General features: G+C 33.2%; 1 protein-coding gene across 2 annotated transcripts; it reads right to left on the bottom strand.

The window, feature by feature from the left end:
• Positions 1 to 1,675: 1,675 nt before the first annotated feature.
• On the bottom strand, positions 1,676 to 17,319 carry LOC105335685 (cell division cycle-associated protein 7). Of its 2 annotated transcripts, none has more exons than XM_011439711.4 (10): positions 17,185 to 17,319; positions 14,860 to 14,937; positions 14,643 to 14,708; positions 4,929 to 5,078; positions 4,561 to 4,662; positions 4,149 to 4,277; positions 3,951 to 4,037; positions 3,377 to 3,439; positions 2,968 to 3,104; positions 1,676 to 1,952 (listed from the first exon to the last, which is right to left on the bottom strand). In XM_011439711.4, the coding sequence occupies exons 2-10, from the start codon at positions 14,899 to 14,901 to the stop codon at positions 1,934 to 1,936; spliced, it is 795 nt and encodes a 264-aa protein (XP_011438013.2). In that variant the 5' UTR covers positions 14,902 to 14,937; positions 17,185 to 17,319; the 3' UTR covers positions 1,676 to 1,933. The 2 variants fall into 2 exon arrangements, with proteins under 2 accessions (XP_011438013.2, XP_011438014.2); XM_011439712.4 differs by having other exon boundaries at positions 14,860 to 14,949; positions 17,185 to 17,244.
• Positions 17,320 to 17,549: the final 230 nt, after the last annotated feature.

The raw sequence follows: 17,549 nt of genomic DNA, 5'->3' as shown, positions 1-17,549 counted from the left end.
TCGAATATACTTACTTATACAGGGCAAAATCTATAATGAAATATGTATGTATTTGTCATCATTCCAACATTATATTTAGGAAATTTTCTTCAACTCAGAAATGAAAAGTCCCCAAGGCGTTTGGGCCTTGGGACTTAGGAACGATAACCCTTACCTGAGGAACTTTCATACCAAATAAAATAAAAAATATTTTTTGTGTTTATTTGCAATGGTTTTCATTCAATTTTTTATGTCACATTTATTAAAATATATTTTCTTATAACATCAAGCAACTTTTTCAGATGATTTGTCAACAGAGTACGAAAATATGAAAAATTATTTTTTGGAGAAATACTAAAAAAAAATTTCAATAATAAAATTTTTGAATGTTAAGAAGTGTTATATTTTTTTTTATGTGTCCGAAGGAAATATCCATCATATGACAAACAAATTTCTCTCAGTTTGTTATTAGCTGTCTTTTTAAAAAATATTTTACAAAAACACGAAAAAACATTAAAAAATTCTTTTAAAATACCTATAGTATCCCTATCATCATTTTAATATTTGATAAGTATATGTTTTGTGGCCTTCTATTGGAAAGTGGAATAAACTGTGGGTGTATAGAGCCACCTTAATAGACCCAAATATTTTTCTGAGGTGCAGTGAACAACTCATTATGATGTTGGTCTCGGGCAATGGATCATACTGAGCTGTTCCCAGGAATTGTCTCATATTCAGGAGGAATCTGTGTCTTACAAGTACATTCAGTGGGGATGTGGTTGGTTTGTCGTATTCTATTTTTGGGTCACCCGAGCTGACAGTTAAAGATAAAAAAAAAATTTAGCAATAACATAAAACAATTTATCATGAAATTAATTCTTAGGTAAAGGGCTTTCACGTTAATCCATCAGCTGATTACTATCGTTCAAGGGGAGATGATGATGAAATTTATTCTCTATTGAAACAAGATAGCCAGCAATATCAATTTAACAAAAGCTCTCTTGTAATTATAATGTCCATCAGAAACGTCACAGATGACCTTGGAGGAACCTAATATTCCTACTCATCGGTTTTTGACCAAGTATAGAACTAAATTGTCCTAATGGGACTAATACCCCCCACAAGGCTAATTTTAAATGGTTCAAATATTAATATGAATTTAATTAAAGTTTAAGAGAATCATAAAGGTTTATGACACATTTAAAAAATATATTCTAAATTTGTTAATTCTCTCAAGAGAAGCAAGACCAACTGGGGGTTTCCATCTTACCAAGTCAAGGGTTTCTGATCCGCACTCTCCTGTTTGTGGGGACAGAGTGGACCAAAAACGCTTGGCTAACTAAGATGGGGGTTTCCGACAATGTCTTTAGGGGTGCCTTTTTTGACAGCAGCCCACCTGCCATTTTCACCATTTCAATAACAGGATTTTTCCTTTGGAAAAGATGTTAAAAATTTTGCAGGTGCACATCTGCTGATAGCGTTCAACATGCGTACAAGATTTCTGACTATTCTATGCAGAAGAAATTCTCTAGAGGGACAAAATTGCGTCTTTATACAGAGGGACAAGGTGATTCCAATACACTGTATACCTCCCTAACTTGGTTTGTGGGGGGTATAAAAACCCGTACAGACTGATGGACAGAGGACAGATTACAGGGCAATGGACATAAATAATGCAGAAATAAAACAAGACAGAGAATTTTAACATATTTAATATTAATATATGTATACATCTTTACTGCCAACGATGCAAAGTGAATTTGCTTAAAAATTTGATTTTCAATTAAAACATGTAATTACTATAACAGCACTAAAACATATATTTATAAAAAGCCATTCAAACAATAGTTCATCTGTTATTTTTTAATCAGAAAAAATTTCCATCAAAATGCAATTCTTTCTTCATAAAGCAGGTATCATGCACTCTTTAAAAATCTTTTTTTTTCTCCTTTCATTATTTCCTCTTGGCCAGACTGAAAGAAACAAAATATTGTGGCTTCAGTAACTGCCATTAGATAAGCAAATAAATTAACATCCTCATTAGTATGTTTAATAATTTGTCTGCACCCCTGACAGGAGAACATAAAATGTTGCTTTTTACATTCATTTTGGTAGAAGGTTCATATGGGCTTTCCCTATTGCCTTATCCCATTGAGATCATCAATAACATAGATGTGACTGATCAACAATTTTTGATGTTAGTTCTTTTTAAAAATCCCTTCTTCTCAATTATTCACCTATGGCTGCATGATCATTGTTTCAACAAAGGACTATGTGCGGTATTTTGCATTGTTCGCCCCCAAAATTAAAGTTTAATAAAAAGCTTTCAAAAATAAGGTGGAAGATAGTTGAAATCATATTGAAAATGACGTCACGATGTAGAAATGACGTCATGAAGATTGTCTTGTTTTGAAAAATTGATGATTTGTAGCAAAGTATGGGTGTTTTTCGACTGGGAAACATTGAGTGCAGGCTTGCTCAAGTACCATTTTTTAGTATAATGTGTAAAATTTTATTAAGAAATCGTACTTGAGCAGACCTACGCTCTATACTTCCAAATGCAAAATTTAAAGAAAAAATGAGAATATTTTCATTTGTTTGTAAAATTGCCGGAATTTGGTTACTATTAAAGGTGACGTCATAGATAAACAGCAAATGAGCATTGGTGACTAAAATCAAGATTAAACTGATAGGCATCCTCTATACAATGATTTATGAAGATTTGATATTTATGTGATACTATTTAAAAATGGATTTAATTTGGGGGCAGATATTTGACCATACCAAATATAGTCCTTTGAATCAACATAATATCAGGATTTCTGAAATTTACAAAATATGTGATCCGAAAAGCAGACTTGAGCTTTCAGCCCAGCTAAAATGAGGAATGCAAATATTCTATTCTGTATCGATAATTTAACAACAATTATCATTTACTCATCTTAATATAATTGAAACCATAAGATAGTCATATTTGCCAAAATTCACCTCTGGAGATAATCCTTAACACTGTCAAATCCATGAAAACGTGCCATATGGATCATGATCCCGGTGCAGGATTTCCCCTGCTTTTTACGACAGAAACTGCAATTACATATTCCTCTGCATGGTGGACAATGCCAGTTCTACAAAACAAAAGAGGGATTATATGAATGAATTTTACAATGGAACATGTACATTATGTTCGGTAGGATATAGTGCTGTTGAATTCAAAGAGAATATACAACCTTCCTTGTTGTAAGCTGTTAGTTCTATACGTAAAAAAGAGGCAAATTTACTTTACATATATTTCCAGGAATTTTATCATTTTTTCCCAAACTCACGGATTATACATGTACTTAATACATCAAATTTGATGTATTTTATATTTCAGGTTTTTCTATTATCAAATACATGCCTCATCCTTTAGAGCTTCTTTAGCCTCTTCTCCATATCTGTTCCTTAAGCATGGTCCACAAAACTGCAAAATTTTTTATAGATAAATAAAAGTAGTATAATACAGTTTGATTTTATTGAAATGACCTTATTCATGAAGATCACGACTAAAGTTTATTCCCACAATCTTCATACACACAGGTGCCATTGAAAGTGTAGAATTGATGATGAAAATCAGAAATAACAGTTAAGGATCTACGCAAGACATACTGTATCTAATTGTACTCTTTAGACATGATATTCATTCAAGTTAAATATTAAAGAAAATAAACACCAATCTCTGTAAATATGGATCTGACATTCTACCGTGCACCATAATTCGGACACTTTATTCTCATCGTGATAAAATATGCGACTACAGTCATATCTTGTTGCACGACTACCCCCAAACAAAGAAACTGGCATCACAGCCCAACACATTGTAATGTACATGTATCACTATGAATAACCTTGAATAATTCCAGAGAGTTTTCACTGCAAATGGTCAATTATGGCCCTCTTAATGTATTCACAAATTGTAAGAACTTGGCACTTACCTGCCCTCTGACACCAAAACAGGCACCAGACCGACAAATGGTCTTCATGTCATTCGTTTTCTGCCTGCATTGGTGACAAGATGTTCCCTGTAAACATTCATTAGCATTATAATTAAAACAAAGATATTATGTGACAATATATCCATTGTTAATATGCAGCAGCAATACTTTTACTTTGGTTCCAGTTTAAAGACTTACATAAATGCTATCATAACGTTTGTCGCTCACACTGTCGGCTACTAGAGCCAAATCATCATCTGTTATCTCATCAGCAGACCTTGTGTCAATTTGAAAGGATTTTGTGTGATTCGAAATCCTTGGCTTCACCTAAAATTTCAAGAAATGGAACAACGGTGTGACAGTGTCATATATTATGATGTATACTATCAATATAACATTAAAACTATATTCATTTGGGAAGAGGTTGTATATCTCAATTTCAGAACTTTCCGAAATGTTCTTTGATCAAAATCAGGGCCAAACCAGATAATTCATGAACATAGTTTATTTTGTACAATTTGAAGACAGCAGGAACAGATGTATTTTAGCAGTCTTGATGCTATATGTAATTAAGTTCTTCATGCCAATCATGCGCTATGACATCTCTTACAAATTCTTCCTCATCATATGGTTCATCTCTCTCGTCTTCACTATCTCTCTCAGTTTCCAATGAAGAAGACTTTTTGAAAAATCCGAAGCGAACTTGCAGTCTCTGGAAAAATATTTATACTTGATATTACTACTAATATGTATTACTTGGAAAAACTATACTGGTAGTATATAGCTTCATGATTTCTTTCAATAAGCAATAATAAATTACTATAAAAGTTAAAAAATTCAAGTGTGTATCACAATTGTAGAATGTCATTTTAACACATTATGATTTATTGGTCTGAAGACTGTGCTGGATAAAAAAAAAGTGCTGCAAATTTTGAAGTCAGGTGGGAAAACAAACGTATAGCCATACTGGGGCCTTACATTGGTGGGTGATGAATCCAAGTCCATCACAGGGTCGCTGTATCTACGCAGATTCCTCGGGTCAGTTTTATCTCCCACGCGGGCTCTTCTCGAGGGATTCCTTCTGATTGGTCCAAGCGTTTCTGATTTCCTATGTTTGTATTTAGGCATCTGCAACAATCAGATATGTTCACAAATACACTGGTATGTGTTTTCAGTAAATTCCTTATTTTACGCGAGTACTTAATTCTGTGAATGATTCCCGATATATAATCGCAATCACTGGTATTTTGTTATAATTTCCTATAGTATAAAACTGTCTGAAAAGTATAAAAAGCGACATTTTAAAATATGCTAGGATTGCTCCTCGCAATTTTACGTGGAAATAAATTCCTCATGTTTAATCAGAAATTTACGGTATCTAAATTAGTTTACAATAGAGCAAAAAAACTTCTTGAGAGAGTAGTTAAATTTATCAACCGACTTTTCATCACAAGAAATATGCATGATATTTGAGATGTTACTTCGAATTGCTACTGTTTTTTATAGGAACCACTACAAGTCATCACATACACTTCTCTATTAACATATATCAAAGCTTCAATTTGTTGTTCAAACATGTCAATGATTTACTGCTACTTCCCATTGAAAGTTGGATTAAAGTTTAAAAGCTGTCAAAAGTTTTCTTTTAAATACACTAAATAATTTGCTCAACAATTAAATGCAAACTTAACTGACCTGCAAGAAAATGAAGTTTCAAAACAAAATTACTGCTTATAAACATAGTATAGTATCATAACGGAAATTCTTTAGAAATTGGTTAAAGTACATGCGTTAGATAGATAGCGTATGTTTATTTATGTTCATGGAGAAATGTGTTATTAAGTCCAGTGATGAGCCTGTCGACGCCGGGTCAGAAATCTAAATAAAACTCTACTACTGACCACGGTGCGTCAGATCATTAGTATGCACTTGATCGCATTTACTTATTAGGAGGAGAATGTTGTAGCGCAGTGTCCGTGCGTATAAAATTGGGGTGCGGGAAACACGGCTCTCCAGTAGTCATCTGGAAGCTGTCTTTCTGCCTCCTCTTTTATACAGGTAAGATAAATTATAACGCTTGCGCGCATTCTCAAAAGTAAAGTTAATAGATTCAGAGGGTTCAACTAATATTTTATTTTCAGAGATTTTTGTAATAAATATTAATGTTGATAAATTTCATTGTAATTGATATTGATATTTATTGTTTAAATGTCATATTAAATTAATAAAAGAGTAGTCATCTGGAAGCTGTCTTTCTGCCTCCTCTTTTATACAGACTGGGACACGGGCTACTCCCCATGTAGAGGAGGAGACATTCCGGAAACACCTTGGCTAGGGCACCCGCCAAGTGTAGGGATGTTGGAACAAAGATCTCGAGGATCTAAATAAATTAATTATCATAACAGTCCATATAACCCCAAGTCGACTTTTATAAAATAGACTGGAGGAATTATGATATAGAAATGGACGTTATGATATAGTGGTGGAATCCGGGTTTCCAACTTGTCCTAGCCACACCACGGAAAAGCCATCAACTACCCAACGAACAAGATCGGGCCACGAACGTAGAGCAACACCGCCTCCACAGCACTGTCTGATCATTCCCAGGACGCAAACGACGCCCGGGATCCTTTTCAAACACCCGGGACCGAAGCGATTCCCTGGACGTAATCAACGCCTACAGCAAATCAACGCGGACGGATACATCGCTCCGGATGCACCCCGAGTCCCAGACATTAAAAACGCACTGGAAAACCTCTCTCGCATCAGCTAGGAATATGTATCTATGGGAACTATGAACAGTACAAACACCAGGTAGAAACTGTTTTTGTCTACCTTAATTTTAAAATGTCTTCAATTATCAAGTTAGAAAAATTTAAAGGAGATTGTACTCAAGATGTCAAAGCATGGTTACAAAGTTTTACACAGTGGGCCAAATTTCATGATTTACCTGATTCCAAGAAAGTTAATGCGTTTCCGTTTTATTTAGAAAGTCATGCCAAAGTATGGTATGATTCCTTACCGTATGAACATAAAATTAACCCAACGTTACTAACATCTCTTTTTCAGGAAAGATTTGGAGAATTAGAACATTTTTTGGATTTGTCAATATTACAATTGAAACAAGATAAAACAGAACCTGTTGAAGATTTTTTAACAAGACTTATTCAAAAAGGAACTATTAACAATATTCCAGACAATATTTTACTTTCGGTTGCAATGAATGGTTTAAGATCTGAGATAAAAACGTATGTTGTTACCCAAAATCCTAATTCAATTGAACAATTGAGGAAAATTGCTATTTTAGCTGAAAAATTTCAACCAAGTCAGACTATAACGTTGGAAAATTACAAACATTTGTTAACAGAAATTCAAAGTTTGAAAGAGAAAATTAAGACGCAATCAGAAATCAATGATCTAAAATGTTTTGAATCCCAAGATCAAAATCAATCTCAATATTTTGCATCGCAATACTGTGAAGAATTGCCACAGGTAGAAAATCACAGGGTTAGATTTCAACAAACACCTAATTATATGCCAAGACGTCACAATCTCCGAGTTAAAAGGTCAAGAATGGCTAGGTACGAACTGCCCAAGGTCAATGTAACACCAACTGCACAGCAGCAGCAGCGGCTAACACAACACCCCCGCATGATCGCTCCGCAATGTTATTTTTGTTTAGGCATGTGCATGAATAGGTCTAGATGTCCAGCTCTGAATGCCTTGTGTTATAATTGTAACAAGGTTGGTCATTATTCAAGGGCATGCGAACAATCATGTTTTGTTCAACAAAAGAGATTTGCCCCTATCTCCAGAAAGTGCCTTTCAAAAACTCAAAATTTAAAAGCAAATCAACAATCTAATCGCAAACAAAAGAAAAGTCAAAATAATTCAATAGAGTTGCAAGAGATGGAATCTCGTGATGCTTTAATTTCTTTTAAAGAAAAATGTTCTATTCCAGTGTTTGTACAAACCGCTAGGTTTAATGCTCTTTTAGATACAGGATCAGCAATTTCAGCCATTAATTCAGAAACCTTGAACAAAATCAAAATTCATGAAGATAAACTTAAAAATTCAGAAATTTCATTTATCACTGGTGCTGGGGGAACGGCACATACAGTGGATGGAAAAATCGAATTGGAGATAAAAATAGGAGGTCTTAAATTTAAGCAAATATTTTATGTCATTCAAGACTTGTGCAAATCTTTAATTTTGGGAACTGATTTTATGGAAAAACAAAAAGCATGCATTGATTGGGGTACGAAAACATTGTATTTACAAGAGTTTTCTACTTATGTTAATATAATTAACGTAAGTAATGGTTTGGCCAGAGTCTCAAAAACAATTACCGTACAACCGAACGGATTTGCAAATATTCCAATAAAACTCTCGCGCACTCAGAAAAACCATACCGTGTTATTAGAACCGACTGGCAATACACAAAAGCAGCTCGCAATCGCAAAGTGTCTTGTAATTAATCGGCCGAAGCGCGTGTTTATACAAGTAGCCAATGCATCCAATAAGAACGTATGCTTGACCGCGGGCACGATAATAGCTACAGTGAGTACGATCCCGACACAAGCTATTTATTCCATAGACGAAAATAACACAACTATAAAATCAAAATATAAACATGTACCGTTAGACTTAACATCAACTGTGTTATCAGATCAGCAAAAGCAAATGTTTCAAGAATTTATCAATCAAAACAGTGATGTCTTTGCAAATGATTTATCAGAATTAGGTAAATGCAACAATTATTATCATTCCATTATAACAGAAACTGAAAAACCTATTCAATCGCAGCCCTATAGAACATCGCCAAAAGCAAAGTTGGAAATTGAAAAACAAGTTAAACAAATGTTGAAATACGATATAATTGAAGAAAGCATTTCTGCGTATGCTTCTCCGGTTGTCTTAGTTAAAAAGCCAAATAATGAATATAGATTTGCAATTGATTATAGAAAATTGAATGCGGTCACTCAACTTCAAACTTTTCCATCTATGCGTTTAGATGATGTATTCGATGCGGTAGGTCAAACCAAAGCTCAGATATTTTCAACTCTAGATTTGGCTTCGGGTTATTGGCAAATTGCCTTGGATGAACAAACAAAACATAAAACTGCTTTTATTACGCATGATAATTTATATCAGTTTAAACGAATGCCTTTTGGATTAGTTAATGCACCTGCGACTTTTCAAATGCTCATGAATATGATTCTAAAAGGTCTTACGTGGAAACATTGTTTGGTTTACATCGATGACATCATTGTATGGTCAGATAATTTTGAAAATCATTTAAAACATCTTTCTTTAATTTTTCAAAGATTACGAGACGCAAATTTGACATTAAAACCACTCAAATGTTCATTTGCAAAATCAGAAGTAAATTATTTGGGACATATTATATCAAAAGACGGAATAAAAGTAAATCCATCCAAAATTGACGCGGTAAAATCTTATCCTTTACCCAAAAATCAGCATGATGTTCGCAGTTTTCTGGGTCTTGCAAATTACTATCGGAAATTTGTCAAAGGGTATTCTAAAATTGCGCTACCTTTAAATAGGTTATTGACAAAGAACACGCTCTTTAAATGGACACAAGATTGTCAAACTGCTTTTGATTCATTAAAACAAGCTTTAACGAATACTCCCATCTTGGCGTATCCAGATTTTCAAAAACAATTTATTGTATCTTGCGATGCATCTGGAATGGCAATAGGTTATGTTTTGTCACAAATTGGGGATGATGATAAGGAACATGTAATTGCATATGGGGGAAAAGCGCTTAGCAATACAGAAAAATCATATTCTGTTACGGAACAAGAAATGTTAGCATTAATATCAGCTATTGATCATTTTCGGGTTTATTTAATTAACAATAAATTCATTGTTAATACCGACCACAAGGCGCTTACCTGGTTAAAAACGATAAAACATACAAATGCAAGATTAATTAGATGGGCTTTAAAATTGCAAGAATATACATTTGATATTAAACATCGACCAGGAATAAAACATCAAAATTGTGATGCTCTTTCAAGAAGGCCATACCCAGATCAAGACATGTCTCAAAACACAAACGAGTTCTCCCAAGATGATGATTTGTTACCGTCAGAAAAAACAGAAATAACATTCATCTATGCAAATGAAAATTCTGAAGACATTTTAAAAATGGCTGAAAAGAAAACAGAATGTCAAAACACAACAATAAATGTACTATCGGATCAAACTCAAATTAAAAATGAACAACAACATTGTCCATATTTTAAGCATATTTATGAGTATATACAACAAGGACTTCTTCCAGCCGATAAAAATCGTGCAAAAGCAATTCCGTATGAAGCAAATCAGTATGAAATTATAAATGATGTATTGTTTCATATATTCCAACCAAGAACTAAAAATAAGGTAAAAACGGAAGTAATTTTAAAACAATTGGCTGTTCCGGAAAAACTAAGAAATGATGTGATAAGGTCATATCATGATTCGATTGCAGGCGGTTGTCATTTAGGCGTTCAAAGGACATATGTGGCGATAAAACAAAAATACTTTTGGCCTAAAATGTATCAAAATATCTACGATTATGTAACGTCATGTGACATCTGTCAAAGGGTCAAACGAGATACGTCAGCTCGAAATGCACCATTGCATCCCTTGCCAGTCCAAGGTACCTTTGATAGATGGCATATGGATATTTTGACAGGGTTACCAAAAACAAAACAAGGCTTTCAATATATTCTATTGGTTACAGATTCCTTGTCGCATTGGTCAGAAGCGTTGCCAATGAAAACTCAGGAGGCTACGGAAGTTGCTAATGTATTATACAAAGAAATTTTTACTAGGTATGGGGCTCCTAGGACTTTAGTCAGTGATAGGGGACAAAATTTTATGTCAAAAATAGTGCAAGTCTTGTGTAAAATTTTTCAAGTTACACGACATGTCACAAGTTCCTATCACCCACAAAGTAATGTAGCTTGTGAAAGAATTAATTCCACGCTTGCGCAATCTTTACGGGCTTATTGTCAAAAAGAACAAACACAATGGGATGAAATTTTGCCCAGTATTTTGATGGCATTTAGAATGAGTCCCTCAACGCAATCAACGGGGTTTTCGCCATACTATATGGTATTTGGAAAAGAAATGTCCTTACCGTTGGATATTGCGTTATTACCAACTGAAGAGTTGAGGAAAGCACCAAAACAATATGTAGAAGAGTTGGTAAACAAAGTCAAAATTATTCAGGAAATCGCGAAGCAAAACGTTCAAAAAGTACAAAAGGTTACAAAGCAAAGATATGACAGAAAAACAAAGGTACCTCAGTTTCAAATACGAGATCTGGTTTTACTTAAAATTATGAAACGTACCCCAGGAAAGAAACATAAACTTGAACCTAAATGGGAAGGGCCTTATTACATAACTAAGGTAAACCCGAATCATTCATTTAGGTTGAGAAAATGTGACAGTCACACAGAGTTAAAAGCATCGGTTCATGCAAACAGGTTAAAACTCTATAAAGATCCACGGGATCATAGACCACCGCCGAATTATGAACAAGCATTGCAACAAAAGGCAAATGTTCAAAATAAAGAAAGACAACAACCTGACAAAATTGAAAAACAGAATCAACATAAACAAACAGAAAACGAAAATAAGAAAAATGGCTGGCATGACGTTGAGAAATTGTTAAAGTCAAAATACATGAATAATAAAAGACATTATTTAGTGAAATGGGCGGATGGATCAAAACCCACTTGGGAACCATCAAATAATGTATCACAGTTTTTAAAACAATTATACCATTCGTCAATAAAGCGAAGGAAAAGAAAACGATATTGAAAAAAATATAACGATTATATGAGAGTGGGAAAATTAAAATGACAAAATTGTCAGACGATAATAAGAAAAGAACAATGTGTAAAATTGATACTGTAACAATAAAATCAAACACAGAAATGTAGAGTATATATAAATGTCATAAGAAAGGAATATGATCAAATGCATAAAAAAGGGATATCGTTTATTAAGGTGGATTTCAATAAATTTGTGCTCAATCATTATCATTCTCCATCATTTGTTTCTTCTATCAGGGTACCCGCTTTCTTATCGTACTATTTTCATTTTATTACATATTACTGAGCACTTTTTGATTGATTTGTCTTCCTTATGTCTACGAGAGTCATACCTTTTGTAATGCAATATGAGCATCGACTCATTTATGGTGTAATGTTTCAGGGCAGATTATAATGTACTTGAGTCCATTCTGAACACACCCCATCAACTAGGGATATAATACGTAGTTTGATGAATGAAATAATTATTGAGTGTTTAAATGCATGTACTTATTTACTTTTATAGGAAATATAGAGGAAACCTAATATGAGAATAAATATAAAAACAAGGCACGAGATACATGTACAATGTATAATTACAAAATAACATTGATTTTTGAAGATGAAGTGTTTACCAAATTTTTTTTTACATATATTTAATACTAACGAGGAGATTACTAACACAGAAGCATGTATTGTTTATCAGTTCAGTTCAGTTATCAATTAATCTTCCTTCCTGTTTATTATATGGCACGTGCAACCACCGACTGTTATTGATAACATCAATTCTGAGGTCAGTTCGTCCTAGACTAATGGTTCATTAGCAAAATTGTTTTCATAAACAAACTAGCACCAGCGTCTGTACAAATACCTTGGTTAATTAGCATCACTGATAACTTAAGATAATAGATTAAAACAAATAATAAAATGTTCATATTGTCTATACTTTGTGTTAACTTTAACCATTCTTTCACATTACAATTTCAAATGAGATAAGCTTCTATATAACTTGAACCACTTTTATAAAAATTGTTGTATTTGGACGTGTTCAATGAATTGGTTGAAATGATTTATAACATTTGGCTTACCATTTTGGTCAAATTTACAGATTAATCCAAATGAAAAGTAACAACATACTAAAAATTTCATTAAATTAATTTTTTTTAACAGTAATTTTTTTTATAATTCTAACAGGTTTTGTTTTGAATTTGTCTAAATTTTTTGAATCAATGCAATATACGTGTGCTTTGATTTTGGATATATCATCCTGAATTAGTTATCATTATTTATGTAACACACAACTCAATGGTTTATAATATGTTATATTTATATCATCAATGTTTACAAATCACATTTATAACTGTTGGTGCACAAATTGTTTTGGTAAAATTAAAACCATATTTATTTTTGTCTATAGTCTCTTGTGCTTAATAATGAAAAGCATACTGAGCTTCATGTACATTTTTCGATGTTTTAATTGTATTTTGCCAATATGGTTACTTGCTGACAAACAAATAGTAAAACACTGAATTAATAATTTTTTTTCAAATAATATTTATTTTGACAATGTGCTCTTTTCTACGCATATAATATACAAGCGTTGGACTTTCTTTTTAAACCTTGAATCATTATGTGCTTACGACAAATAAAAAAAAATTGTATGTGGTCAAATAATTATTATCGGTTTTACTTTATCATGTATTACTTAACACTAAACTAGAGATTGTCAATACATTACAATAGTGTGGTCCTTATGATATAAGTATTTTATTGTGTGTTGTAATCCTTTATTATTATTTGTGTATGTGTTACGATTTTATAGATATGTTTTTGCAAGATTTTAATTCTCTTTTTCTCGTTGTAGATATATATGTACGAGCCACCTGAATCACATCAAAGATCCGAATAAATTCAAAATTATATTGAATGTTCTTAATCTTGAGGACAAGATTTTTTTTTAGTAGGGGGAATTTATCATAACGGAAATTCTTTAGAAATTGGTTAAAGTACATGCGTTAGATAGATAGCGTATGTTTATTTATGTTCATGGAGAAATGTGTTATTAAGTCCAGTGATGAGCCTGTCGACGCCGGGTCAGAAATCTAAATAAAACTCTACTACTGACCACGGTGCGTCAGATCATTAGTATGCACTTGATCGCATTTACTTATTAGGAGGAGAATGTTGTAGCGCAGTGTCCGTGCGTATAAAATTGGGGTGCGGGAAACACGGCTCTCCAGTAGTCATCTGGAAGCTGTCTTTCTGCCTCCTCTTTTATACAGGTAAGATAAATTATAACGCTTGCGCGCATTCTCAAAAGTAAAGTTAATAGATTCAGAGGGTTCAACTAATATTTTATTTTCAGAGATTTTTGTAATAAATATTAATGTTGATAAATTTCATTGTAATTGATATTGATATTTATTGTTTAAATGTCATATTAAATTAATAAAAGAGTAGTCATCTGGAAGCTGTCTTTCTGCCTCCTCTTTTATACAGACTGGGACACGGGCTACTCCCCATGTAGAGGAGGAGACATTCCGGAAACACCTTGGCTAGGGCACCCGCCAAGTGTAGGGATGTTGGAACAAAGATCTCGAGGATCTAAATAAATTAATTATCATAACAGTCCATATAACCCCAAGTCGACTTTTATAAAATAGACTGGAGGAATTATGATATAGAAATGGACGTTATGATAATAGTTTGCATTTTACAAGTCTTTTAATTTATAAGGCATTTATTATCTAATATACTAAAACTCATATCCAAGAATACATGAATACTTTTTTTTCAATGCTTTCAACAAGTCCTTTCATATTTTTTCTCCCATTTGTAGTTGAAGATTTTACATACAAACCTTGGTTCTTGGAATAATTTTCTTCAGTTCTGGATGCCACTTCACGTCTGCCATCAATTTCTCAAGCTTAATATATAATAAAAATACTTATAACCATACTGACTACTGGTATACTTTAATGTTTTCAAATTGAGTCAAAAAGTCTTCATGATAATACATATAAATCTTTTAAGTATTTACAAATGCTTTCTCAATTTAAAGTAAAAAGAAAACTTACAATGACTTGATTATCTTCCAAATTTTTTGCTCGAACATCCATGATTGTTAAATACGGTCAAAAAACCTGATCTGAATTCTGAAATTAAAACTGAATTATGACAAATGAATTAAAATTGGATATCCTATACCTGTACACAATTTTTGGAGTTTTTATTTTTTTTTGTCTGGGCTTGGGAGATTCTAAAAATTTGGGTGAAGACTTTGTTTTACATATTTTAGTAAATGGAATCAACCAGTTATAAGAGCTATTGGTAAGACAACAATTGAATCTCACACCTGTACATATATGTCAGAGATTTCCTGTGTTTATCTGATCTTAAGATAATGAAGATTTGGCCTGAAGAAAATTTCTTCTTTAAATCCTGTTATCAATTAGTTTTCCACCCTTGTCAATTTCTGTTTCCTGTTTACTTTTAATCCTTGTTATCTAAGTTGAAAGAGTCTCCACACAAATGACAAATATTCTCTGCAGTCATTTTTAAGTGTTATAAGTAACTATATATGAAGTAAACGCATAGTGACTCTACAAGCCTTAATTCTATTTTAACCTTTTTACCACAAACACTTATAAAATTTTACAAATGAACACTCACTCATTTAAATACAATGTCTATATTATATATACACTGGACAAAATTGCAAAAGCACCATTTGAAATAAAATAATATTTACATCCTAGAATTTTTTAAAGATATATTTAATGTTTAAATAAGTCACCTAAATTATAAGTAAGACATTTAAATGTCCAAACGGATAAATGGATGCAATGTTAACCGAAGCGTGACTCTTCTTTAAAAATGCTCAAATTGTGCTCACACTTCTTTTGGAAAGATAAATCTTTACTTTCTGTTTTGTGATCTTATTATTAATGCATGCATTACTAAAACCTCACAAAAAACCTGACGGGGTATGGCGTGTTTGATCGCAGAAGAGCGTGGCAGGACAGTTGGTATGGTCTCTGCAGAATGCTCCTTTAGTGAGGTTAGAAAATATGTTAATAATTGTACGATTACCGGTGATATTTGCTAAAACATGACACAGCATGCTTATCAAATAAAAAAAAATGTCGTTTAAGGTAGCCAAAGTGTTTAAAAGGCACCACATGTCAATTGCAAGGTTGTACCGGAAATTTGCGCAAACCGAAAGTGTGAGGGACCGAGCAAGAATTCCAAAGCGTCGCGTAAATACTAGGCGAAAAGACAGACAGATCCCATTTATACGAGCAAATGGAGCCCACACCTGATAATTGATATGTGAATCACATAATGGGGGGTACCAATGTTTCATAAACAGTACTCAAAGCAACTGGTCAATAAGATAACAACTGTTACAAATGATGTTTCATTTTCTGTATTATTATAAACTGTTAAAATAATATACTAATCAATCTTTGTTGCATTCAGATCTAAAACAATCAAAGAAGTAGTAGGTGGTGCGTTAGCAATTTTGCCTAGTGTACATATACATACTTAATCTTATGATGCAAAAACGTTTTAAAAATTTTGATTTCGAGTTGCTCTTGACACGTTTGATAAATCTAAATCCCGGACGCATTATACTATATATACTACAAGTAAATTCAGAACATACATTTGTAGCTTATATAGAAACAAGGGTCTGCCTCGGGTGTGTTACCTTCGTTACCCCTGTTTCCGTGTTTTACAGAAGACATGGGTTTTTATACAGAATTTGAAGCATGGTTGAAGTTTAAATTAGGAACGGTAATTTTTATATTAGTCTGGTTTCGTTTGAAACTGGGTTACAGAATTGCTGCATTGGGAAACTGTACTGTATTCTTGCCATATATATGAATCTCACATTCAAGAAACATATAATTGACTCATTTTATTTATTCAACATTTGTCAAATCTTAACTTCTATAAATACCCTAAATAAGTTCCCAGTAAATATATTCACTCTTAACGAAATAATTCAATGTTATTTTATTGCAAGCACATATTTTGACATCTATACATTAATTGTATATCCCAATGGCTTAACCCGCTTTGATCCACCAAATATGTCCACCAACCTTCCTCTCATGTGTGCGATTTCGGACTAAATATAGGGAATCATGATCTAAACAATTTAGGTTTTTAATACTCTAGAGGGATAATCTTGTATCCTATAATTCGGAACTGCTAAAACGACCCGTGTGTAATGCTGCGCTCCAACGGTCGCATCGTAAGCATAGTGCACGTGTTTATCCAGTAGTTCATATTTGCATATGGAAAGTCAGAAAGAGCTTTGCAGCTGTTGTTTGGAACTTAATTTAACGCACTGGAATGCATACAGTATGTGTGGTGATGCGACAAACACTTACGCTGTCTCTTTATTCAAGGAAATGTGCAAGGCTGAGATTGTTGTCCAATTTTCCCGCCACCAACAGAGGGCGCTCGAAACTTTTTTTTCTACATTTGTCTCGGTGCTATTAAAAAGAAAACTGCATGAATATAACTTTATAACTAATTAAGTTATTTTATGTACTTTTGTTACACTTGTAACAAAGTGTCTGTTGGGGGAGGGGGGGTCTTTACGGAGACAGCCGAGCCATTCGAGAGCAATCGTAACTACTCGGCCATTTCCGTCACCGCAAATTTCTTTTTATCGGTTACGATAGTCTCGTTCAACCAGACGCTCGGCTGTCTCCGTAAAACTCCGACGAGCTCGTCGGAGTTTTACGGAGAC

Source organism: Magallana gigas, chromosome 8 (genome assembly GCF_963853765.1).
Source record: "Magallana gigas chromosome 8, xbMagGiga1.1, whole genome shotgun sequence".
Classification (NCBI taxonomy): Eukaryota; Metazoa; Mollusca; class Bivalvia; order Ostreida; family Ostreidae; genus Magallana; species Magallana gigas.
Note: the sequence above shows the minus strand (reverse complement) of the source record. Positions and strands in the feature narration are given on the sequence as shown.

Coding starts and splice junctions, on each gene's coding strand:
- LOC105335685 (XM_011439711.4), bottom strand. CDS start 14,901: ATGGATGTTCGAGCAAAAAATTTGGAAGATAATCAAGTCATT. Junction 14,709..14,859: donor TGGAAGATAATCAAGTCATT/GTAAGTTTTCTT, acceptor TTATATATTAAG/CTTGAGAAATTGATGGCAGA. Junction 4,038..4,148: donor AACGTTATGATAGCATTTAT/GTAAGTCTTTAA, acceptor GAATGTTTACAG/GGAACATCTTGTCACCAATG.